The 27,376-nt window shown below is 42.9% G+C and overlaps 1 protein-coding gene across 5 annotated transcripts in view; it reads right to left on the reverse strand.

Annotated features, from left to right (window-relative positions):
- MOB3B (MOB kinase activator 3B) overlaps window positions 1-27,376 on the reverse strand; it is a 160,587-nt gene that overhangs the window by 91,791 nt on the left and 41,420 nt on the right. For 2 of the 5 annotated variants that reach the window (XM_075595642.1, XM_075595652.1), the window contains exon 2: window positions 11,215-11,793. In XM_075595642.1, the coding sequence (XP_075451757.1) occupies window positions 11,215-11,632 (418 nt within the window). In that variant the 5' untranslated portion in view covers window positions 11,633-11,793. Of the gene's footprint in view, window positions 1-11,214; window positions 11,794-14,975; window positions 15,086-22,288; window positions 22,431-23,806; window positions 23,828-27,376 lie in introns of those variants that run through there. The other 3 variants (XM_075595679.1, XM_075595661.1, XM_075595670.1) reach the window with 3 other exon arrangements.

A 27,376-nucleotide genomic window follows, 5' to 3' on the forward strand; every position in this document is an offset into this window, starting at 1 on the left:
CAGTCAGAGAGTATGTATGTGTGTCAGTCAGAGAGTATGTATGTGTGTCAGTCAGAGAGTATGTATGTGTGTCAGTCAGAGAGTATGTATGTGTGTCAGTCAGAGAGTATGTATGTGTGTCAGTCAGAGAGCATGTGTGTCAGTCAGTGTGTGCATGTGTGTCTGTCAGTGTATGTCTCTCTCTCTGTGTTGTGTGAATGTCTCTCTGTGTCGGTCAGTGTGTGTATGTGTGTCAGTCAGTGAGTGTCAGTGTGTGTGTGTGTGTGTGTGTGTGTCAGTGTGTGTGTCCTGCCCCCCCCCCCCAGCACACTTGTCCTCCCCCCAGCACCCTTATCCTTTCCCTGCAGCACCCTTTTCCTGCCCCCAGACCCTTTCAGAAGTCCCCCCCCTTCCTACCAGATCGCGGCACAGAGGAGATGGAGGCAGTGTCGGCGGGGGGGAGGGAGGCAATGTCGGCGGGGGGAGAGGGAGAAGCGCGTCGTCAGCTGGAGCCGACTCGGAGGCTTCTGATGGTGCTGTGGGGGACATGGGGGACGCAGCGCACTCATCACCCCCTCCTCTCCCCCCCCCCCCCCGTTACCGGAGCAGGAGCAGTTCTATGCCTCGGCCGGGGCATGCACCGGGAGGAGAGGCCGCAGGAGATCAGGGCCTGCATAAGGCCCCGGGGAGCAGTGTGGGCTTCAGTGTCCCTGTGAGGAGAGTCATGGCGTCTTGAGCGTCGCCATGACTACCGGGCATGCGCAGCATATCAATGGGCGGGGAACAGCGGCAGTTAGAAGTGGCTGTATCTCCTCGGGCTGCGGTCCGGTCTCTGAGGAGTGGCGGCGGCGATTACATTTTAAGGGGGAGCGGCGCTTGTTAGGAGCTGCGGCGGCGAGTAAATGTTGAGCGGGTGGGAGTGTGTAAGCGGCCGTGTGGGGGGGGAACAAAGACGATTAGGAGCTGAAACGAAACGGTTAGGAGCGGCGCCGGCGGCGATAGCCAGAACTCAGCCCGGCCTCAACTGCCAGCACTGTGACGTCACATCCGTTTCATTTTCTATCCCCACAATCCATTTTTGTCCCATCACGAATGAGGTGCCACTAAAGAAGTTTCACTTCAACAATGGCCTAATAAAAAGTAATAATACTAAAAATCTGATTAGAATAAAAGTGAAATTTACAGCTATTGCAGATATAATCGTTACACTTTCTCTCTCGTACCCACTTCCTGATTTTAAATATATATCTATAAAAGTGAAATGTTTGTGTGTGGCGTTGTTTGTGGTGTTGTGCGTTTTCTGATTGGTTGGCCCCTCTCGCTATCAAGCTCTCCCATTGGCTGAGGGGCGGGTATATGACGTCACAGTGGGCTGACGTCACACACAGGGGCTCACAGGCAATCTTCAATACTCCTCACTCGCCCGCTTCTCCTCCTCACTGCAGGTAACCTCACCTGGAGCTTCTCCTCTCCCCGCGCCTAGCCACACTCAGCGGTGACCGGAAGCGCCGGGGAGGGGGGGAGGGAAAGAGCGGCCAGGGGAACATGCGGGGGGGGGGGGGCAACACGTCACCTCCACCGGCCATTCTCCTCACCACCCCCGCTGGCCCCGTACTATCTCCCCTCAGTGCCCGCCCCCGCCCACCACCCGGCACTGCCACCTCGGGGGGGGGGGGGGGGGCCGCCGGAGCTGTGCAGGGGGGGGAGCCGCTGGAGCTGTGCAGGGGGCGGGGAGCCGCCAGAGCCACGCGGGGGGGTGACGACGACCGGAGCTGCGCATGGGGGGCACGACCGGAGCTGCACGGGGGGGGGGGGGACCGGAGCAGAGAGAGATGGGGGGAGCTGAGAGAGGTGGGAGCGGAGAAAGAGACAGGGGGAGCGGAGAGATGAGAGGGAGCGGGAAATTTTAATCCCAGGCCACGCCGGGTATATCAGCTAGTATATATATATTTGCAGCAACCAGCACTCACATATCAAAAGGTATCCAGATGCTTATCCCATAGATATTCAAATAGAAAAGATATTACCAGATTGAAGTCCAGTAATAAGGAGACAGCACACCAGGGGTATATTCAAAGGCAGTATGTATTGTAGAAAATACAGGCACTTCAGACAACGTTTCGGTCTGCAGAGAGAGACCTTCCTCAGGGCTGTGGTCACATACAGTGCCTGTATTTTCTACAATACATACTGCCTTTGAATATACCCCTGGTGTGCTGTCTCATTACTGGACTTCAATCTGGTAATATCTTTTATATATATATATATATATATATTATACACTGCACATATAATAAGAGTAAGTTTTCAGAAGGACATTTGTAGGAAAAAAACATACTGTAGCACTATATTCAGGCCAATACGGTACAACTGTGACGGTAAGTATTTTAGATATTACCTATTAAAAGTTATATTTTATTCATTTCTATTTCAGGCACTCAACATTGACATATTTTTCATATTAATTGTACATTGAATACCTGTGTGTACACAGCTAGAAGGGCATCCTTTGTACAATGCATGCATATGAAGGGATGGAAAAATCCGCTGCATTTTTATTTTCGGTCACCCCTGATGTACTATTAATATAACCATGTATTTTCGCTTGTTAAAAGTCTGTATCTTATATCATTGTGAATTGCACCAGAGTTTAATTATCTTCCATTATGTGGGATCTTTAATAAATAATATAGTGACCCTCTTCTCACCTTTTTCTGCTGGCCAGAGGACCCAGGCATTTTTATGATGCCCGCATTAAAAATACCATGGCAAGATCAGGTCAAATGGCTAGTACATCTGTACACTGTCATTAGTCACTTCCCTTAAAAATATATTGCTTTTCATTGTTTTATTGGCCCACTATTGCAGACACCATGATGACCCAGGTAACTTCACAGGAGACATTTAAATAAAAAAAAAAAAAAAAAAGATATATTTTAAATGAAAGTTAACCCTTTGGTTGCTGTATTAACACAACTGAATAGGTGAAAGGCGTTATCGTGCCAGTGGCCATACTGTATAATCAAGTAACATAGAGATAGACTGTCTAAATATTGCTAAGTCTAACGGCAGCTTATAGCCTAATCATATAAATGGGCTGTAAGGTGCCTTAAGACTAAACACTATTTAGTAAATATGTCCCTTAGCATTTTTCAAAGAAAAAAGGGGGTTATTCATTAGACTTCTGATCGTTATTATCACAGTTTAATGAATAAACCCCATAGTGTGTAGTAATAAAGTTCTAACTCAGGCCTTAAAGCTGCAGTTCAGTCAATATCCTGCATGTGTGTTTTTTTTAATAAATCAGTTCTGTAGTAAGAAAAAATACTTTTAGCATTTTCTGTTTTAAAAAAAACAACTTTTAAAGACCAATTTTCTTGTATTTTATTTTAACAGCCATTTGCTAAGGCACTGCCCCTTCATGTCCTGTCACAAGCCCTGGTACACCCCTTTGTCAGCCCTGCCCTCCCTCTAGCACATGTCAATGCAGGATTGCTCATGAATATTCATGAGCTTCCACTGACAGACAAGCAGAATATAAACAGATCCCTTCACTAATTATGTCACCAAATTTCGACCTATCAATACATGGAGAACGAATTGACCTGCAGCTAACAGTTCTTTAGGTAATTCGAGATTGCACACATAAAACTATTGAAGTAAAAAAATAAATTTAAAAAAAAGACTGAACTGCAGCTTTAACTTTAGACACTCTCCAAATTATAGCTGTTCAACTTACACTCCCAGCAATATTTATATGTTGGTCTTGATGATGGGAGAAAAAAAAAAGAAAAGTATGTACAACCATGATAAATGCAGCCCAGAGAAAGAGGCATTGTTTATGTATCTATTCCTGAAGGTAAATGGAGGGTAAATTTCATCCCCCCCCCCCAAGAGAAACAATTCATTTACTTGAAAGATATGTAAAAGTGAATACACATTTACTGTGTTTCAAATCTATTTAAAGCCCATGTTACAGCCCAGGACCATACACACACAAGCCTAAAAGAAAGTTGACAAGACTCTGGACCAAGGTATGATCATTTTCTGGATTTCTCTGGAAGGCTGTTTCTGGGTCTTTCATTGTATGGCTGGGTAACAGATTTGAATCTCTAAATTAAATTTGATTAAACGTATTTTAAATGCATATAATATGCCGTAGCAGACGAAACTGCTACCGCAGATATAGAACATGTCACAGCTTCATGCCAAAGAAATGCCCACTCAAGACCTTCTGTGTTGACCAACATATAAATTGGCAATCATGCTGCCTGATACTGGATACTGTCAGGATACTGTCAGCCTGCCCAGTATGTTTGGCTAAGTGTGCCCAATATGTTTGGCTGAGTGTGCCCAGTATGTTTGGCTGAGTGTGCCCAATATGTTTGGCTGAGTGTGCCCAATATGTTTGGCTGAGTGTGCCCAATATGTTTGGCTGAGTGTGCCCAGTATGTTTGGCTGAGTGTGCCCAATATGTTTGGCTGAGTGTGCCCAATATGTTTGGCTGAGTGTGCCCAATATGTTTGGCTGAGTGTGCCCAGTATGTTTGACTGAGTGTGCCCAGTATGTTTGGCTGAGTGTGCCCAATATGTTTGGCTGAGTGTGCCCAGTATGTTTGGCTGAGTGTGCCCAGTATGTTTGGCTGAGTGTGCCCAGTATGTTTGGCTGAGTGTGCCCAGTATGTTTGGCTGAGTGTGCCCAGTATGTTTGGCTGAGTGTGCCCAATATGTTTGGCTGAGTGTGCCCAATATGTTTGGCTGAGTGTGCCCAGTATGTTTGGCTGAGTGTGCCCAGTATGTTTGGCTGAGTGTGCCCAGTATGTTTGGCTGAGTGTGCCCAATATGTTTGGCTGAGTGTGCCCAATATGTTTGGCTGAATGTGCCCAATATGTTTGGCTGAGTGTGCCCAGTATGTTTGGCTGAGTGAGCCCAGTATGTTTGACTGAGTGTGCCCAGTATGTTTGGCTGAGTGTGCCCAATATGTTTGGCTGAGTGTGCCCAGTATGTTTGGCTGAGTGTGTCCAATATGTTTGGCTGAGTGTGTCCAATATGTTTGGCTGAGTGTGCCCAATATGTTTGGCTGAGTGTGCCCAGTATGTTTGGCTGAGTGTGCCCAGTATGTTTGACTGAGTGTGCCCAGTATGTTTGGCTGAGTGTGCCCAATATGTTTGGCTGAGTGTGCCCAATATGTTTGGCTGAGTGTGCCCAATATGTTTGGCTGAGTGTGCCCAATATGTTTGGCTGAGTGTGCCCAGTATGTTTGGCTGAGTGTGCCCTGTATGTTTGGCTGAGTGTGCCCAGCATGTTTGGCTGAGTGTGCCCAGCATGTTTTGCAACTTGCTTGTCAATTGATTACGTTGTTGAAGTTAACACAACTCTTTCAAGCCTAAACTGCCTTATTACCTTGGTCTTCCCACAACTCACTTTTTAGGCTCATCATGATACAGGAATACTCTGACCCTCACCAGAAATAGCTGTTGTCTGTAGTCCAGTAAAGATAAATGTCATCCTTAACAACCCAGTGCTATAAAAAATGCTTACATTAGACATAAGGATATCCTAAATGTGAAAGAAAGCCCAGGATCAAACAGTCTCTGACGTTTTTACAACACATAGCAAAAAGGGCAGATTTGGCAGGCCAAGTGGCTCTTATCTGCCATCACACATTATATAAAACAGAGATTGGGACAGAATGGGGAGTTTCATGATAAACATTCTATTGTTTGCTTGGGGTAACACAGTCTAGTAATAACCAAAATCTACAGTGTCCCATATGCAACATAGCAGGTGATCATGAAAAGCAAACATGTAATTTAAAGTGCCTTATTCACTTTTGCTCATATTTAGTAAGCGGTGCTATGCCATAATGCACCTCCCAAAGCTGGAAGACACCTTACATTAAAACAAATGGGCTGTAAGGTGTATTTTGCGTGCGCAGAGTCTTATGGCAAAGCGACGCATAGTAACTATGGCTGTGTGCTTTCTCTCTGAGGTTTTATATTTATGGTGTTTACACTAAGTCCTTAATAGGAGGACAGTGACTTCCTTTGAAGTATCTGTCAGCGGATCTGCAGGCTGTCTTGTTTTGTGCAGCAAAAGCATCTGTTCGGTTTCTTTTTAACAACAGACTAAAATTACCCAGGGGACCAAAAGAATGAGGCCTTAGCATCTGCTTTTTAGGCTGGATGAAAAGGGTACAGATGACATTAACATAATGATTTGTCTGATTTTTACTGAAGAATAAGGTTAAGCTGTTGAGGTCTAGCGTTCAGATTATAGGCTGAAAAACTGGCATAATAATGGTTTTGCAAGCGAGTGTCTTCACAAAATGAAAAGAAACAGCGTTAAGACCAACTAAATAATGTTACCGCACGTAATAGCACTGTAAGTAGATTAACAGAATGCACATTATACAGTTTGGTGGTGCCATGCAAACCAGGAGACAAGATGGCATATACAGCCGCGCCAAAAGTATTAAGTACAACTACAGTAGTAAAAGAACCGCGATGGCAAAATATAAATGAAGAAATTAGCATATTGAGTGGCAATCAGGGAAAAACACAGTACTTCCATGCCAGGGAAAAATAACAGTGAGGTCAACCGAGCTTGTGAAGGTAAACTGAAGGAAGACATATCCTATCACATGACCCTATTGTTGTAGGATCTATACCATTTTTGTTCCGATAAAAAAATGTTTTAGAAAATCGGATTTTTGACGAACTAAGTCATTTGTTACGTGTGAGATTCTGATTGATGGAATTCAATTAATGAATTGCTTAATTCAGTCAAAAGAAGCAGAAGGCGAAAAAACAACTGACAGTTCAACTTTAAAAAACAAACAAAAAAAAACCCCAGCTTTAACAAGAGAGATTAAAGGAGAAGCCCCCTCTGCAGAGATCCCCTGCTTCCCACCCCTGTAAAAAAGGAGGAGGGAGGTAAGCGCCCCTTAAAGAAAGGCCCTGCTTCAACAATATTAATCTCCATACCATCAACAATTCACTTTCTATTGCCATCTGTCATTTTGGAGGTCAAAGAAACTCACGGAAATAAATGGCTCAAACTACATTCCCCATGTTGTGTATATGCAAAATGTTATAAATCCAAAACGGTGATGATTCCCATTTTATTTCAGAGTTTCTTTACCATTTTCCCAAGTTGGTATGTCTACTGTATGTCAACATACATACAACTACATATGGATATTTACAGTAAGGTTCAACTCACCACAGAGGGTTAGGTACAGCACTGTAGATTAATACTCCTAAGTGACTAATGCCAGATAGCTGAGGTTGAATCCTGATAAAACAGAGGTGCTTGTGGTGGGTGCTCACTGTCTGATGACAAGACGTCAGCCAGGTCAACCTACTGGGGTTAGGCTTAGGGGTTCTTAGTTGCTAAACTGTGTACAGGATCTTGGTGTTATCTTTGATTGTGGCTCGATACGTAAACATCAGGTGTCAGCCGTGATCAAATGCACTCATTCTTTCACCTGAGGAACATACTGTAGCCTGGATTAAGCACTTGATTCCCCCTGAAGATCACCCAATGCTGGTTCATGCTTTTGTGGCCTCATGCTTGGGCTACAGCAATGCCCTTTGCCTGGGAACGCCAGAAACAGAACGGCATCACCTGCAGAATGCTGTGGCCTGGCTGTTAACTAACCAGACCCGTTAACTAACCTGTTCTCTACTTTATGCACTGGCTGCCCGTAAAATAGAGAATCTGTTTTAAGATTGGCTTGTTGACGTACATAATCAGGGCCCCAGCTATCGGAAAGGGCTCCTGGTTCTCTATATAGTCGCTCACAAGTGAAGGACTCTTAACAGTTCCTAGAATCTCCTTGAATTCCTTTGGAGCCTGTGTTTTTAGCCACACTGCTCCGCTGTATCGTACGGTCCAAGAGGCCCATCTCTGGAAATGTATCAAAACAGACTCAAGACGTACCCAGGCATTTAGTTAATGATCCACAACCAATCCGACATTTAATACTTTCAGTATCTTTACATTCTGTTCAATATTTTATTTATTTATATATATATATATATATATATATATATATATATATATATCAAATGGAAATATAACTGTATGCTCATTTGCATGTCTTAGGCAGGTCTGCAACCCCGCCTTTCACCATTATCACCCAGCACACAGCACTTCCACTGCAGCAAGGGATTCTGGGAAATGACATGCAAATGAGCACACACTGCCACTTTTTGCTTCAAAACCATTTTAAACATGGTTCCCCATAGGCTTAAGCTTGCTGCATGGTCACAGCTTTAGGCACAGCCAGTAAACCCACCCACAGACAGCTCTTTCGACCTTAATGGGTCTCATCTGTGTGAGGTTGGTTACTGGCTATGCAAAGCTGAAGCAATGAGGATGGGTTTTACCATACTCACCATAACTTAACTATGTGTGTGTATATATAAATATATACACACACACATACACATTATACATTTTTATTCTGTATTTTTATCTTGTGTTTGGTTACTTTTACAGCTTTGTCCTTTTTTTGTAACGATTGTCTCATTGGGAGAAAAGTGCTATCTAAATAAAGTTATTAATTTATAATAGTAAGAATTATTATTGTTATTAATATAAAGGGTTGCACACCTGCAGACTTCTTGCTTTTGGATTTATTTATTTTTTGTTTTGCAGCGACATTTTAGCTATTTATCATGTGAAAAAGGTCAAAAGCTACAGGTCCAAAAATATTTGTGCAATAAAATCTACGATGGCAAGAAATCTCTTTATTATTCTACTCTACTGTATGTTTGTTTCGATAGCTATTAAATCATTAAGCCCTTAATCTTAGCCTCGAAAAAGTACCACAAATATTTAATTGGAGCTATTAAGAGATTATATACCCTACAGAAAATAATGCTGACATTTGCACTGATCAGAGTATTTCTTTACAAATGTTTCCTGCAGAGGTAAATTAGAAGACATTTGAAAAATAAATATAAATTCAGCAAGTGCTTCTGGAAATTTTAACACTTCCTTTCCATAACAAATTTTGCTTAACGGAAGTTGCCTCCACACTTGCTCTTCTTGAAAGTCAACATTTATAATGTTCACACTTTTATTCCAATTCCCATATTGATAAATGTAGGAAGTAAATGCTCTACAATAATCTGGGTAACTACACTTCTTCTGGGCCTATACAGCCACAAGATACATGTATCAACATTCAAAGAAAGACCTAATCTAATAATTACATATTTTACAGTTCAGGAGTAAGGAATAAATTCATGAAACATTTGTTTGTGCTACTTTTGCTAAATTATAGCACAAGTCAGAGGTACACTCGTAAAAAGGAGTTCTGCTAATTGTGGAGGAATGTGTTTCACCCATGTTGAAATTGGTATACATAGGCAGGCCTCAACAAATGCGGTCGCCCGCTCTCCCGGGGCGACTGCATTTTACTTCCTGGTGAGGTGCTGCGGTGGCGAGGGGTTGCCGAATCTACCGGCATTTTCAGCATTGCAAATGGCCGTGTGGCGTAAAATGATGCCACGTTGCCATGCCAATGTGACGTTTCGACGTCAAGGAGATCAGGAGGCAGCCTGGGAGCAGACCCTGCACTGCAGCTGAAGGCTAGCAGAAATTCTGGGAGCGCTTGGAGCGCGAAGGTCCCGGGCCATGGAGAATGGAAGCTGACGCCACCGGAGCCAGGCTTGCACATGCGCTGGCATGTCCGGCGATGCACGGCATATGCAGGAACCCAGAAGTAGGCCGCAACAGTGATCAGCCGCCTCGACCACACTTAACTCTACTGCACTGGTGGACCCCCTCCCTTCTCAGCAGTCACCCACCCAGACAGTCACTGACCCAGTCAGTCAGTCACCCACCCACCGAGTCAGTCAGTCACCCACCCAGTTAGTCACCCACCCACCGAGTCAGTCAGTCACCTACCCTCTCTCTCTCCAACACACTCTCACACACCCTCTCTCTCTCCATACTTAGAATAAATATAGAAGTGCAAATAGTTAAAACAGGGTTGTGTGCTGCGCACGCAAGTTCTAAGTGAAACTTCTTCGCGTTTTGTCACTGAAATTGTGTTTTGATTTTTAATTAAAAACAACACCATCACAAGTACAATTTCTATGGCAAAAGACAAAGACGTTTCATTAAAGATTCTAGAATGCAATATTTACTTCAAAGCTACAAATGAAAGTACACTGAATATTCTAAGGCACACAGAATATGAACTTGTAGGTAATTTTGACTGCTATACGCAAAAATGAAAACATTTAAAGTTTATTTGCAAACTTAATTTGTAAAAGTATGAATTGCATTCAAATAAGAAAGAATGGTAATCTGTAGAAACACCGGTGGTTGAGGAGAGTCCCACCGGGTACAGCATTGGTCGCACAGATCCGCTGCTCTCTCTGGATGGAGATAAATGAGAGGCAGGGAAGGGAGGAGCATGACAGCCAAACCCTGCCAGCTGGATATCTTATTTACCCTGTATATCTTAACTGCCCTATACCTACACCGAAATAACCTATACTGCATTCTTCAAAATCTGACTCTCAAGCTTCACACGGGAGACATCGGAATCCCCCCTAACCCAGAAGACAGGTAGGGAACACCTCCCCTCCAATATATAACATTGCGGGAATGACACACACAATTATGTAACATGGAGTAATTGTAGTAAAGTATAAATGTAATACAATAAACTGTTGTCAAAAACGAATGTTGTTATTAGGTCTTATTAGGAATGTGTTCCATTTTTTTAAAAGTGGGGGTGGGGCAATGGGCAAGGCTAGGTGTCGAGTAGCTTTTTTGGATCGGCGAGTAGCTTTTTGGGTAATTTGCCAAGCCCTGTACATAGGTGTCATAAAGGATGTAAATGTGGTCCCATTTTCAGTGGTAGGAGTGGTTTCTTTTGAAGCAGGCAACACAGTGTTAAAAAATATTTTCTGCGTTAAAAAATAAGAAATATTAACGACTTACAGGAAAAAGTAAACCCTCGAAGGTAAAGCTCAACCCCTGTGAACAACAACCCAATTATAGAAAAAAGTGCTCGCTGCTCATCAAAATAATAATTTTCTCAATAGATTCTTCATTTGCTAAATCAAAATGCAGCATGTACTTTTGTCATGAAATTGAAAGCTACATATCTGAAAACGAATCTGTTAATAAATCTACGAAGAAGAATATCCACAATCCAGAATACAGGCAGAGTTAAATAAAAGCATTGCCCAATAGTCATGTTGCTTACCGACACTTGTAGGGAATATGTCTTCATTGTTGATTTGCACTTCAATCCAGTCCATGAGGAGACTCATGTACTGAGGTGCTGGTAAGGCAGTTGGCTTCTTGTACTTCAGATCGTCTTGCCACCGGTACTCATATTTTGGACCCCCAGACATAACGGGACATGTCCTTTCAGTACAGAAGTCACAGATAGTTCCATAAATTAGATTAATCCTGTTGAAAAAGTCCACTACATGAACAGCAACCCAGTCGTTAAGGTCCTCTCCATTGGGCAGCTGAACGGTAGCTTTCAGGTCAACTCCCGAACTCAGAGACGCTTGAGCGCGCTTATGAAGTTCAAACCTCTGTGTGCCGGGATCAAATTTTCGTTTAGGCCTAAAAGTCTTGTCCTTATTGAACACCTGTTTTAGTCCTATTGACATGACTTTCTTCTGTGGGATATTTCCTTACAGTCTGAAAGTCACTTTTAGGAAGCTTGTATTCCACACACGTAAGGCTTCAACCTCCAGATCTGTGACAGGAGCTACGGCTGTGGTTTCTAAGCAGGGTAATTGTCTGTCTATTTCTGGGAGGACTTCATTGTCTAAAAGAGAAGAAAGGCATGAGTAAGTCTGCTGTGTAAGCTTCTGCCAATTCAGTATACACAGACATCTTCCCAAGACACAGCTCTATGGCACAACATTTGAAATGAAACATATTTGTTAAACATTTTCTATCATGCAATAAATATACATCTAATAGTATACATTGTGAGTTGTGTTATGCTGCTTCCAAACATCCGGTGGCTTTTAGGATTGTATTCTTCTCTCTTTTAATGTATGGTTATAACCACTCCCAGCGTAACATTACAAAGCTAGTATAACAATCCTCACTGATGAGACCCAAAGGGTCAAAAAAGCTGTCTGTGGGTAGGTTCAGGTGTCCTGACTTGCACTTCATTAACCCAGGCTGTACTGAAAAGCTGTGTAATACGGCAGGCATTAAATCATAGGGTTCCATTTTAAAATGGATGACACTTAAAAGGTGACAGTGTGTGCTAATGTGCATGTCATTACCCAGAATCCCTGGCTGCTGTGGAAGCATTGTATGCTAGGAGATAATGGGGTGAGGCAGGGATGCAGACCTGTCTGAGACATGCAAATGTGCTCACACATGATATTTTTATTCTTTATTTTAATATGTCCAGTCAATGAAAAGCTAGCCCAGTTGTAAATACACTGCAATGAAGTGAAGACATTGCCTATGACAGCAGAGCCATACAAAGACAAAAGCTGCTTCATCCTTTTGCAGATGTGATAAGACTCGATTATTTGGAGAGTCATACACTTTTAGCACTTTTAGCGTCAGTGGCCAGTGGTCTCATATACTTTAATGGCATTCTACCCAATGAAGTTAGTATTTTTCCATTAAAATGGTCCTAGTGAGTTAACATTAATGGTCTTGAATGGCAGACAGCACGTCTGTTGGTTCTGCACTGTGACGCGAGTATTATTAGTCTACAAACCCCACACAATAAAGTTATGGTCTTTTTTGTTCACAGCTGCATTGAAAATCAACCACCCCAGTGTACATCTGCGTTGCCCCAAAGGCGCACAACCAAAGGTTGTGAGCCGTTTGCTGCCGTTTGCTGTTGTTTGGTGATATTAAAGTGATGTTAAAGCTGCTCTATTTAAATTGGAAAATCACAAGCCCTTTATCCCCTGTACCAAATTTTCCAACTCTATCTGTCCATGAAATGTCTGTGAATTGACTGTATAACCCTGTTCTTTTAATATAACCATGTATTTTTATAACTCCGTGCCCAGGACTTACTTGAAAACGAGAGGTAACTCTCAATGTATTACTTCCTGGTAAAACATTTTTATAAAAAATAAATAAATAAAATAAAAAAGTTAACGGATACCTTTCATTTTAAAAGGAGGTAGTAAATATATCAAACACTCAAGTGCATTTCAACTTGTGTCCCATGCAACCTTTGGAATACATGAGACTACCAAGGGTTTCCTGAGAATATTTTGGTCATGACGAACATTTGACTCATTAAGACTTATTTTGTCACACTTTTTAAATGAATAATGGTCTGTTTTTTAAATGTTATTATAACAGGGATTTATCCCTGTTTAAATGAAGCTGCCTCAGAGCTCTGAATCCAGCAGGGAGCTGGTTAATTGCAGCCACTCAATTTACCAGGCTCCATCTGGAGAAAAAGCCTCATGTGAGAAACAAAGAGAGGTTTTCCTTAGCACACAACAGTGCTGACATGAGGAGAGAGTCTTAACGCACACAGGAGGACTGTGTGCTGAAAGCAAGACATGAGAGGAACAGACCTCTATGCCTGGACACAGAGGACACAAGACACTGACAAATGCTGGATCCTCAAAGCAGACAACTATCCAGACTCCATAGACTGACATGAAAAGCCACCTGCATTGAGGTATCTTTTGAAGCTTTGAGGTAATAGAGTGCTTTTCCTCCCAGTCTTGTAGAGAGGAACTGGGAAGTGAGTTAGCCCTTGCACAGGGATACGTGTTTGTTAATTTTGTTTCTTTTTGTATGCTTTGTTTTGTTAAAGAGACCGGCTGAATAAAGCCATGTTTTAATTTCCCCCAAACTGTCTCCTTGTGTGTACGTCTGCACCTCCCTTTTACAGTTGTACTATAATGTTATAATTTAAAAGTAATACAGTAAGCAAGAAAAATATACACCCTACCACAGCCATAATATTTGATGTATATGGGATACGAGGACTGGTATTCTACAAAATTACTGTATAATAAATTACTAAGAGGTTCCATAGAGTAAGAGTACATTATTAAATAGTTCCACTAAACCACAAAGCTAGAGGAAGTTTTAGCTAATAATATTTACAAACTATGGGTCACACGCATCAAGTGCTGGTAATAATAATAAAATAATAATTTTATTACATATAGCACTTTTTTCCCAATGGCACTCAAAGCATGTCACAATTCTAGTATAGTGCACGGTATGCAGCCCATAGGAATTTTACAGACAAAATCCCTGCCCAGATGAGCTTACAATCTATGATTTTGGTGTCTGAGGCAAAGGGAGTGACTTGCCCAAGGTCACAACAAGTTGACACCAGGAATTGAACCAGGCTCACCTGATTCAACCTCAGTGTCATTGTGTCTTTACTCACTGAGCCACTCCTTCCCTGTTTTGTACCTCTTGTGGTTGTTAACACTTACTTAAGTCAATAGAGTTAACGCCGAAACGGATGTGATAACCCATGTACATAGAGTTACTAGACGTCCCGTTTTTTTCGAGATTATCCCAGTTTGTGATTGTGTTCCGACGACTTTTTAAAAAGTGCCAAAACATCCTGTTTTTGTTTGCTCACGGCGATCGCGAATGTGCTGCCGGCAAGAGCCGATCCGGTGCATGCACAATCGGCTCGTCAGCCATACAAGCGCGATCGGTGCGAGTCGTTCGCGCATGCGCAGTCGGCTCTGGCAGTTTGCGCATACACAGTCTTTTAACGCATGCGCGATAGTTGACCCAATTTTTCACTGGGAGAAAATGGTCATCCTGCCCTATACTGACACTTGATGCATGTGCCTCTAAAATGGAAAGATATTTTGAAAAATAATTAAATAAAGTATCACTCATTAAACATCTTACTGTCCCGCTTTTATTTTGTATAAACAGCATATGTATTTTTAAAAAAACATCAACCAAAAGTATTTTTACAAAATCATAATTTTGAGGTGTGACGATAGGCACTTTGCATTAAAGCAGCATTACCTTGTGGCCATTTGCTTTAATAAATCCAGCAGTTCTTTGCCTTTACGGCAATGCAATTATCTAGGCTACCGATCGATCTGCGAATATCCTGCTTCCTGGGGCACGCAAGATGGCAGCCTATTTAAAATGAGGAAGTGCTGTGATTAAGTATATAGTTGCCATAGCAACCCAAGGAAGCTTAACATAAAAATATCATTAAAAAGGGCACAAAGAGTAAGAAACATTATATTTTTAAAATCGATTAAGTATTATCTAATACTACACAACTGATTTATTACAAAAATGCATGAAGCATTTTGAAGGTAACGCTCCATTAAGATCAGAAAATGTTTTTATTTCAGCTTTTCTAAAATATGAGTTCCTATGGAGTTAAGAACAGCTGAAATATGAGTTCCTATGGAGTTAAGAACAGCTGATGGAATTGTAACGTACAGTCTATTTATGTAATGAAAGGTTAGCAATGAATGTAATTGTAAATAGCCTGCATCCCACTCAAGTAGGGTGAAACTTCAATCAGGGGAAAATGTCACAATGTCATATGGTTATTCAGCGATTGTTTAAACACATTAACAACTTTGAGCAGTCAACGCAGATACTGTACTGAATAAGGAGGTGGAAAGGGACACTGATCAAACTTAATGATCATGATAAATGAACACAAGCAATTAATTTACCATACTCACTGCGAAAGAATGCAGCTTGCACAATCTTGCAAAGCAGCAAACGTGCCACGAGGTGCAGCATTAAACTAACACTATTAACAATGGAATGTCGTAACAAACAATATACAATGCATTTTACTGTATGAATCTTTATTTCATGGGATATAACATTTTCATTTGAACATCGAAAGTCAATTAATTATTTACACCTCCGACAGCAAGAGTGAAAAGAAAGATTAAAGGTCATACAGCATGTACTCAATTGTGCTAAGCGATGAAAAGTCAAACCGCGCTCATGCTTCCTAAAGAGGATCTTGAAGTAGATCTGATCTCCCCTCTTGCTGCAGCTGTGGTGTGAAGGCACCCCTCCTTCACCAGTAGCCGCCGTGGAAAGACTCCAACGCCGGATAGTTTTGCAAAAAAAGGCACAGAAGCGCACCAAGGGTCAAGGTACATGTAATATACAGATAAAATAATGACAAGTAAAAACTTACATGTAAAATAATGTAAGTCCAGTAGAGGCCAGTGCACAGGTATCCAGTTCAGTTGGATGGTAGGCGCAGGGGTAAATGCTGAGACTCACAAATCAGTCCCGCGCGCTGGGACCAACTAGCTCTGCAGAACTCAGATGACACTTCCGGGTTGCGGCTTCTCGCAGGACCCGTATTGAGTAGTCCACCACAATCGCCGTTTCTCTGTACTTCCAGCGCTCATCCCACTTCGAGTAAACCAGATGGAATTGGCTCAAACCTCTGTGGGGAGGCTGGAAACTATACAGCCAAGAGTCTGGATCCCTATGTGTACACTGAATGAACTCCGCTTCGCGTTTCACACAATTTAGTGCTTCATCAGGCGTAGTTTAGGACACCTATAGGGGGGCCTTATATACAGTCACTCCAAAGTAAATGAATAATTAAATGAATTGCTTAATATGCACAATAGGTGCAATTAACAATAAGAAAATGAGGGTATATAAACACTCAACTGCTAGAAATGTAATGTATTAGTGAATAAAAATGAATATAAATATATATAAAGAATGAAATATAAATATAAAAAATGGAGTATTTAGTTGAGGCACTGTTAATCCTTTCCGATCGAATGTCGGAGTATATCCGACACTAATATTTGCCACTTGCGGTCCAATGTCGGACCGGGTGGAGGGAGGAGGGAGGAAAGCTGAAAGCTGTGGAGTGTGGAGTGAGGCGCCCGCAGCACATCCCCCGCATTCTCCTTGCACCGCACTGATGCGCCCATGCGTCGATGCGTCCCCCCCTATGCCGATCCGTCCCCCCCTACGCCGATCCGTCCCCCCCACGCCGATCCGTCCCCCCACGCCGATCCGTCCACTCCCAAAGCCCTGCGCCGATGCGCCCACCCCCAAAGCCCTGCGCCGCTCCGCCCACTCCCAAAGCCCTGCGCCGATCTGACCACCCCTCCAGCTCTGCGTCGATCCGACCACCCCTCCAACTCTGCGCCGATCCCCGCAGGCAGCCCCACTATGACTCCCAGCAGCTGACACCGGAGGAAGGGAGGAAGGGAGGAAGGGAGGAAGGGAGGAAGGGGGGTAAGGGGCTGTGAGTGTGGTGTGTGTGGTGTCAGTGTGCTGTGTGTGCAGTGAGTGTTGTGTGTGGGTGTGTGTGTACAGTGTGTGTGTGTGTACAGTGTGTGTGTGTGTACAGTGTGTGTGTGTGTGTGCGCGCACGCAGTGAATGTGTGTGCGCAGTGAATGTGTGTGCGCAGTGAATGTGTGTGCGCAGTGAATGTGTGTGCGCAGTGAATGTGTGCGCGCAGTGCATGTGTGCGCGCAGTGCATGTGTGCGCGCAGTGAATGTGTGCAGTGCGTGTGCAGTGCGTGTGCAGTGAGTATAGTTAGTGCAGTGAGTGTAGTGTGTGCAGTGAGTGTAGTGAGTGTAGTGTGCGCAGTGAGTGTAGTGTGCGCAGTGAGTGTAGTGTGCGCAGTGAGTGTAGTGTGCGCAGTGAGTGTAGTGTGCGCAGTGAGTGTAGTGTGCGCAGTGAGTGTAGTGTGCGCAGTGAGTGTAGTGTGCGCAGTGAGTGTAGTGTGCGCAGTGAGTGTAGTGTGCGCAGTGAGTGTAAGTGCGTGCAGTGAGTGTAAGTGCACGCAGTGAGTGTAAGTGCACGCAGTGAGTGTAGTGTGTGCAGCGAGTGTAGTGTGCACAGCGAGTGTAGTGTGCGCAGTGAGTAGTGTGTGCAGCGCGTGTCGTGTGGGCAGCGCGTGTCGTGTGCGCAGCGCGTGTCGTGTGCGCAGCGAGTATGCGCTGAGAGTGTGTGCAAAAAAAAACAAAAAAAGCTGTATGTTTTTTTTTCCCTGAAAATTAAATTAGACCTACTGGCGCACTTAATGAAAATTAATTGGACCGCAAAGGGTTAAAGTCCACCCATATAAGGTGATACAAACTTTCATGGTCATGAATAATCAATAATTCACAATGACCACAATATTAATACATACAGACATTAGACTATAATAGAATAGAAGAATAGGAGAAGAGAAAGTGGAGAAAAGAAATAAGCAGGGATGAGGAAAATAAAAAGGGAAAAAGAAACAACACATGAAAGAAAATAGGGAAAAAAAGAAAGGGGGGGGTAAAGAAGGGAAGGGGGGGGGGAAGGATTAGGATAGGGGAAGGGTGGGGGACAGAAAAAAGAGAGAGAATTATGTAATAGCTGCACAGTAAGAAACTAATACCCATCTATCTTAAAAAGGGTGTAAGTTCGAAATAATCATTAAGACCTCCTGGGTATTTAGACTGCAGGGTAAAGATCCAAAATTGCTCTCTCTTGGCAATCTGGAGATCTGTCTCCTGCTCTAATATTACCCATAATTCTCTCAATTCCCATGTATTGTATACCCACTGTGCTACAATCATGTACATCTTTAAAATGGGCAAGAAGATGAGTGAGGGGTTTGGAGGTTCCTTCCAATTTAGGGATATTAACGATAATTCGTAGATGCTCCATGATACGTAATTTAAGATGTCGTTTAGTTCTGCCCACGTATTGCATGGGAATTGAGAGAATTATGGGTAATATTAGAGCAGGAGACAGAGATCTCCAGATTGCCAAGAGAGAGCAATTTTGGATCAATTTTGCAATTTTGCAACAGTGCATCATGTTTTTCCTGAAGTCACTGACATTAACGTATTCAGTGTAGAATAAATGGTAATGTTTTTAATGTGGATTTAACCAGACATTAAAAAGTTATGGTGGGTAAAAAAAAAGTGACTAAAAACCCCCACCGTACAGTAAATAAAAATATAACTTGTGGTGCATTTGTATGTCTCAGATAGGTGTGCAACCCAGTCTTTCTCCATTATCGCTTAGCAAACAAATGAGCACAAAGTGATACACTGACTATTTGCCTGTCATTACCCAGAAACCCTGGCTGCAGTGGAAGCACTGTTGGCTAAGCGATAATGGGGAAAGATAGGGTTGCAGACCTGTCTGAGATATGAAATGCATCGCAAGCGATATTTTTATATACTGTAAATGTGGATCAAAATAATGAGTTTACTTTTAATCCACAGAACGCTAATTTAGCGGTGCAGCTGGAGGTATGCATGTCTTTATTTGTATAGCACCATCCATGTACATAGCGCTTTACGGCAGCAATACACGTGACATCATGGCAATAAGCGCTCCATACATAAAAGTAAACATAAGATACAGGCATACCCCGCATTAACATACGCAATGGGACCGGAGCATGTATGTAAAGCGAAAAAGTACTTAAAGTGAAGCACTACCTTTTTCCCCACTTATCGATGCATGTACTGTATTGCAATCCTCCTATATGTGCATAACTGATGTAAATAACGCATGTGTAACAGGCTCTATAGTCTCCCCGCTTGCGCACAGCTTCGGTACAGGTAGGGAGACAGTATTGCTGTTCAGGACGTGCAGACAGGCGCATGCGTAAGCTGCCGTTTGCCTATTGAGCTAGATGTACTTACTCGCGAGTGTACTTAAAGTGAGTGTCCTTAAACTGGGGTATGCCTGTATAGGAGTTCCTGCCGTGTAGAGCTCTAAGGTATGCTACACAATTTTACTACCCACAGAACCATTAATATTACACACCTGAGAGCTGGCTGACAGGGAGAAGCATAACATGAGACTGAAGAGTGTGAACAAAAACAGTAATATGCCTATTTTAATATAAAGCAGACCAGTGGATATTATTATACTTTTTAAGTAGGGAAAATTACTTGAGATCTCATTTCAAAAAGCATCGGCTGACAAAATATAACCCTGTTTGAAATGTACAGATCACAAAAGGGCATGCTTGCTTACCAAAAAACATAGATTGTAAGCTCCACGGGGCAGGGACCTGTGCCTGCAAAATTTCTCTGTAAAGCGCTTCGTAAAGCTAGCAGCGCTGTACAAGAACATGCTATAATTATTATTACATGTGTTGTAATTGGATTTGAGAGGATATAGGTGAATGTGTTCAATAATGCCTGTTTGCTTCTTCTGCGATAGGACCATAAAATGAGATCCAGCATCACAGATCTGTAGTCAATGACCCTCACTGGAAGGCAGCCTCTTCAGTACCATTGGCCTCATGAATACACTAGAGTAGTCTCAGCTATTCATTTATTCATAAATCAAATAAAATGACATTGCTTTAGTCGGGAACGCTTCCTTATTCTGGTCCTTAAACACTGACACGCTTGTTGAATTGCTTGTATGGTTCCAAGCTCAGCGAAGAGTCTGAAATCGACCCCGTAGTTCCTGATAGTTTGAGTAAGGTTACGATCCAAGAACCTGCACTGTACGTACGTGGATAAATATGAGCTGGTCCTGGTTAATCATTTAATTCATCTCCCTGTTGTGTGTGCCTTAGAGCAGGGGCTCAACTCCAATCCTCAAGCCCCCCCACCCCCCAACAGGCCAGGTTGTTACGATATCCCAGCTCCAGCACAGGGGGCTCAAAAACTGAGCCTCTGATTTAGCCCCCTGTGCTGAAGCAGGGTCTGATTGAGCCACCTATGCTGAAGCAGGGACTGATTGAGCACCTGTGCTGAAGCTGTGACCTATTGAGTTACCTGTGCTGAAGCAGGGATATTCTGAAAACTGACCTGTTGGGGTGTGCTTTAGGCCTGGAGTTGAGCATCCCTGTCTTAGAGGAATGATTTACGGATTAGTGAGGTACAGTAGCTCTAAATGTAACATAAAACTAAATCATGGTGATGCCAGGCTCTTACCCATACCGGTCCTTCACATCTTAATTGCAGAGTTTACTTTACCCTATAATCAGTGGTTTCCAATCCTTTTAAACTGAGCCCCACCAAAAGCATTTGTTTCACCTTTGACACCCTCCCCCTTTCTCCTCCCCCTCCTATCCAGTATTCGTTGCATAATGAAAGATGGCCAAAATGATTAGGTCTTCAAACAAATCCCATTAAGGAGAATAATGATTCCACTTAGTGAATAGATAATTTGGGCTATTGATGCAGGAAAACTGCAATTCATCTCTTTACTCTGTCTGACTATTGCTCACACTAAACCCTCAATTTCCATTGCCACTACATGTCAGTGTGATCCCCCTTTATAAATTGCTTGCCCCTTTCCCCTCACAGCCAGATGAGAAAACATAGCCTTATTCAGTAGACGGCCATGAACCACTGAAAAGACGTTAATGTACAGACAGCTGTGCTTTTCGAAAGCATTTGTGGTACTACTCAAAAGATGAATACTTTAATGCTGCCTGAAACAAACATGTGTAAATTGCCTAAATGCATTATAATCTCGAGCACAGCTTATTCAGGGTGAGTGTGCACTGTATACCGTATGTTTAACCAAAACACGTTTCAGGCACGATTTCTGTGGGGTGGGGGTTAATTCGCCTCACTGAAGTACAGAAATAGTGCATGCGGAAAGACTATGGGGCCTATGCAGAGAGCAGCGAATTTTAAAATTGGCGAATTTATTAAAAAGTAGCTTTTTTGGAGAGTTTTATTCTCCATATGCAGAAAAGTGCGAATTCTGCTATGTTTAACATGGATGCGTGTGGCGAGTTTAAATTGGCGAGATGCGCGCTTCAGAAACGTGTAAAAACAAATTCGCGCCTTTTTTTCCCTTTGCAATGGCCGCGAGCGGCAGCTTCTTGCCAGTTTTTTTTGGCGAGGCAAAAAGGAGACAATCGCGCCATTTTATTGGCGCGAACAGCCGCTAGATGCCGTTCGCGCCTCTCTGCATACGGATATTTTTAAAACTGGCGAGATTGAGGTTCTCGCCAGCCGCGAGGCGAGTTTTACAAATAGAAAAGAAAAATTGGCGCGTTTTTCGGAACTCGCCATTTTCTGCTGCTTTCTGCGCGATTTTCTCCAAAAAATGGCGAATTTCGAAATAGCGCTGCTCTCTGCATAGGCCCCTATTTCTTTCTTATAAAGCAAAATGAAATGCCACGTGCCACAAGTTCAGTTCTAAGAGTTCTAGTGGTACGGTTTGTGCCAGCGATTCTAACAAGCAGTGAATTGTTGGAGCTACTGTACACACTGAAATCTTACATAGCACTTTCTCAGTTATTCTGACAGAAAGCCTTAGAGATAAAACTGAAAGATGAATGTGTGACCTCCAAACATATCTACTTCCCGAACATTTCCAGATATTGAAATACTCCCCACTTACCTGTGCGGGTCACTATAGTGTCATGGTTCTCTGATTTCACCTTGAAAGGAATTTTGCAGCCAAGCGCTCTGTCGTTCATACCAGTATCTCAGATTTTTTTTCCCACATACTGGGCTCAACTAGGTAGGCTCCCTTCCGTGGTGCAAAGGTCATCATAAGTTAAAGAATAACCAGACTGGAAGTACACCATAAAACGCTCTCATTATTAGATCTGCTTTTATTCCTGGGTCACAATTTAAACAACTCAATACTCAAAGCAATTAATCACATGAAAGCAATATAACGCTGTCCTTCATTGTACATACAGGCAGATTACTGTCTAGCAAACACGGACTGTATTTGCTGTCTATGGTTATCAAAAGAAGGACCTAGATTTAAAGAAGTCTGAGTCCTCTTTGTCGGTTTTTTAAGATAACGTATTGTTAATTCCAGATAAGAATGCCTTGTGAATGCAGTTTAGTTTATAAATTATAGTATCTGGTTACTGAACTGTGTGCCAAACAGTCCCAAACAGTTCAGTGGCTAGTGTCCAGGATGACATATTTCACTATATCAGCTGATGATACACCACACAATGGGTGCAAATAATGTGTTTAATCTTTGCAGTGCTGGGGGGGCCGCCAACTCCGATCATGTGATGGCTTTAGGTGCGATCACATCACTGTGACTGCCCCCCGGCTGCCAGAAATGGAAGTGGAAGGCTACAGTTCTCGTCAGAGCGAACTGCCCATTCAGCAGAGAGAACGGCCATGACCCTTGATTCGTTATTAAGACACTGCAAAGGTAACATACAGAATTAACCAATGTTACCAGACAGACAACTACAGAAAGTCTTTATCTATAATAAGTGATGACGATCCTGCTGAGATGTCACAAGAGGGAAAATGTTTTCTGTAATACTGGAGCACATTGAAAAAAATACATTATCTCAGGTTTTGTAACTTAATACAGCTCAACCCCCTTATATAACGCTGTGCTTGGGGTCCAAAGAATCACATTGCGTTATAAGCGGATCGCGTTAGAAATAATGTACAATTGTATGCATTGTACAATAAATTATTTAAGAAACCAATAATCGTGTTGCAAAGTATTCATAAATACGAAAATAGGGAGCTACGCTTGCATCGCGTTATAAGCGGATTCGCGTTGTAACGGATCGCGTTGTAACAGGGTTGAGCTGTACGATTGTCAGGAATTAAATTAGGACTTGCTAAAGATTTGTTAGCTGCTGAACACGTGATGATTTTTTCCACGTCAGACTGATGCAGATGTGCATCTGCTCTTCTTATTATTGTTTTTAAACTTTATGGATTTCCCGCTTTTTAATTCTCCTTAAATACTCCCCTGCCCTAGTATTTTCACTCACCTGACAAAATATGATGTGAGGTTGCAAGTCTGGTAAGTCATAAATGTAATAACCCCCCCCACCAAAAAAAAATATGTGGTTATAGTCCAGATTAGCTGTCGGAGCGAGATCTTCAACCCACAGGGTGTAAAACTAAGCGTTTGATCATTTACCTGGATCATCACACCCTTGTTCTTTGAAACGTGCTGCTTTTCTCACAATGAGACAAGTACACGACACTTGTTCAAACAGTGTCTCTCATAAACTGCTGTGCTGCTCCTTTATAAGCTTAAGTCATTATGAGGTCACAAAGGGTCAAGGACATCACAACAGAGCTGACAGAGTTTACTAACATTCAGCTGCCAGTGTCTTTTGTATCAACTCAGCATAACATACTAATCTAGCAGATCCTAAAGGTTATTAATTAAACATTCTCTTTGTTTTCACGCCTCATGGTAATGCCTTGCCCCTTGTTTTGAGCTCTCTTCCCCCCCCTAACTGTCTCCTCCATCGTGCCCTGGCCCACTTCACGGACTCCCTCGCCACCGGCCCCTTCTGTGGCGAGCGGGAGTCCGTGTACCATTGTCACGGGAGACCAATGCTTTTAACACAAAAATACCAGGATCCTTTGAGCAAAACATGAGAAAATAAATTGTGATTTATTTACACGAGAAACACACACCGCTTTATTTACAAAATAACACGAATAGACACTTACTGGAACGGGGCAAAACGAAATAAAATGTCCACGGAACAAACTTCACAAAAATGAAATTTCCAGGCACCAATTCCCAGGAGCAGGGCTGGTGCGAAAATAGAGCCGTGAGACAGTCCTTGGCTAGGGGCGCTGCATGCGACCCTTGTTTCTCTGCCGAAAGTAATCTTTTCGTTCTGTCCTTGCAGGATTCCTTCGCTAATCCTTAGTTCTAACGAACTCTTGAAGCGGGGTACAATCCTTACTTACGATGGAATAGTCTTTGTACCGCACAATGTTTCTTAGATTAATCTACCGTCCCCACTGACTGCACAGACTTTTAAAACTATTCAAGCCTATCTGTACTATGTGCAGCCAATCTCGGCGTGGGAACCAAATCTTCACCTTATGGCAGAGTTGCCAACAGTTCCTGCAGTCGGGCAAGGAGCTTCATGGTATGCCATGAGGCATGCGCTAACATCACCCATGAGCCGCTTAGCAAACCTAACCAAGCCCCCCTCTCTGGCGGCAGAATGTCTACCTCTGTCCCGGACATCTGCTGGCAAACTGTTTATAATAACTCCTCCTAAAGTAACACTGTGTCCTGTCTCTGTCTTTTTTAAGTCCGGACTTCTGCCGACAGCCTGGCGACGCATCTGCAAGGTGCCTCAGAAGTGCGCACTTAAGGTATGCATGATTCACTCTCCGGCATTGCCAGTCATATACTGTGCTTGTGAATCCCCAATGTATCCGCTGCCCTGCCTGTCTGAATGTTAATTTCCTTCCTCTCATAACTTTAATGCACTAAAAAAAGAGAGGAACTTTCATTCCTGACTTTGTTATTAAAGTTAATAATGAGAACATAACTGCTTTACTGTTTGTACCCCAGCAGCACTCACACAAACTGTCATAGCACTGGCATACTCCTAACCTAAGTTAGCTCCCTGCGTCAGTGCAAAAAAGCGGCTGGAGTTTAAACCCTTTTTCCGCTTTGCGGTTTGGCAGTGAAACATTGTTGCAATACTCTGAACGAATCCATAACGGTGACCGCACTCATGCAATGTAGCTTAGTATAATACATGTGGTCCCCTTATTCCTAGCAGAACACACACAGACAATTCTAACGCATTTACAGGCTTGCAGCCCGCAGTGGGCTGCAGAGCTGACACTTCACATTTATAATATGACTCAGGGGCACCCAGCCGGGGATAATAACTTTATTTACTGGCCGGGGTACCCCTTCACTGTCACAACCATATTTATTTTAGCTGCGCCTGACCGCAGCCCCTCTTATCCACCTTGAGGGGCCTTCTCCTGCAGTTCTGGCTGCACTTTTCCCCTCACCTTTTTATTTTCGGGTGCCCAGTGTCCCGGGACAATAAGCATAGGGATCTCTTCATCAACCTGCTCCTGGCATTGGCTAAGCTAGCCATTTAAAAGACCAGGAAGCAGTGTGTGGAGAGGGAGGTCCCAACAGACATCATGGCTGTGTTCCAGACACTGATGCGCTCCCGTATCCGGGCAGAGTACACGTACGCCGAGTCCACTGGGAAAGTTTCAGAGTTTGCCTCCCAGTGGGATTAATTTTGTACTAACCCTTCATTTTTAGTGCACTTTATTTTATTTACAGTACACTTGTAGAATTGGTGTTCAACTGATTGGCCGGCAGCAAAACCAGATCAAAATAGACCTCCTTGTACTTTCTCCTCCCAGCCTTAGGCCCGTAATATAGTGGGCGTGCACGCTGCGCTGTGTGCACGCGCTGCATTTATAACTGGCTGTGGTTAGCCAGCCATTGTATGCTAGGGCCGCACGCACGGCAGTGAGCGTGGAGCCGGGCGATAGGGTATGTATTCGTGCTGCTACCGCTCAGTCTGCAATGTGTGTGTGTACTGTATGTATGTGTATATATATGTGTTCTTAAAGTTGCACAATATTAATAAATAATTTCTTCTCACAGCATGTTTTTTTTTAATTTTTAACACACACACACACACACACACACACACACACACACACACACACACACACACACACACACACACACACACACACACACACACACACACACACACACACACACACACACACACACACACACACACACAGAGAATAAATGAGTTCTTCAGTATTAGGTGATACCTTTTTTATTGGACTAACAATTTATGTCATAGGACAAGCTTTCGAGAGTTCTCCTCTCTTCTTCAGGTCAAGCAATACTGATATGCAAAGGATTCTATGGCTAAAACAGTGTAGAGATGTCGCTGTTTAGTTGTGATACCTTTGTAATCAGTTTGGTCAGTGTCTTCATATAGCCGTATGAAAAAGACACTGACCAAACTGATTACAAAGGAATCACAACTAAACAGCGACATCTCTACACTGTTTTAGCCATAGAATCCTTTGCATATCAGTATTGCTTGACCTGAAGAAGAGAGGAGAACTCTCGAAAGCTTGTCCTATAACATAAATTGTTAGTCCAATAAAAAAGGTATCACCTAATACTGAAGAACTCATTTATTCTGCACTATCGCAACTGGACTAACACGGCTACTTTCTGCTATATATATAATATATATATATATACACTGTATATATATATATAAATATATACACTGTATATATATATATATATATAATATATATATTTTATATATATATATATATATATATATATATATATATATATATATATATACCCACATATACATATACACACATATACACACACACAGCTTCCCCAGTGACACACACACACACACACACAGTACCCTCCGAAGCCTGTTGCTCACAGCAGCATGGACCGTACACACGAAAAGTGTGCGTCACATGCATGAGCGTGCGCGCCCCCACTATATTATGGGCCTTACTGTGTCTGCTCCTCTCTGTGCACTGTACACTCCCTCCTCTCCTACTTATCTCATCTGTCTCCTCCTCTCCTTGCTGTCTCTCCCCCCCCTCTCTTTGCATTCCCTCCTGCCCCATGTGCACACTGCTCTCCATTCCCTCTTCTTCAGCCTACTGTCTCCTCCTCTCCTTGCTGTCTCTC

Source organism: Ascaphus truei, chromosome 1, assembly GCF_040206685.1.
Source record: "Ascaphus truei isolate aAscTru1 chromosome 1, aAscTru1.hap1, whole genome shotgun sequence".
In the NCBI taxonomy this organism is placed as follows: Eukaryota; Metazoa; Chordata; class Amphibia; order Anura; family Ascaphidae; genus Ascaphus; species Ascaphus truei.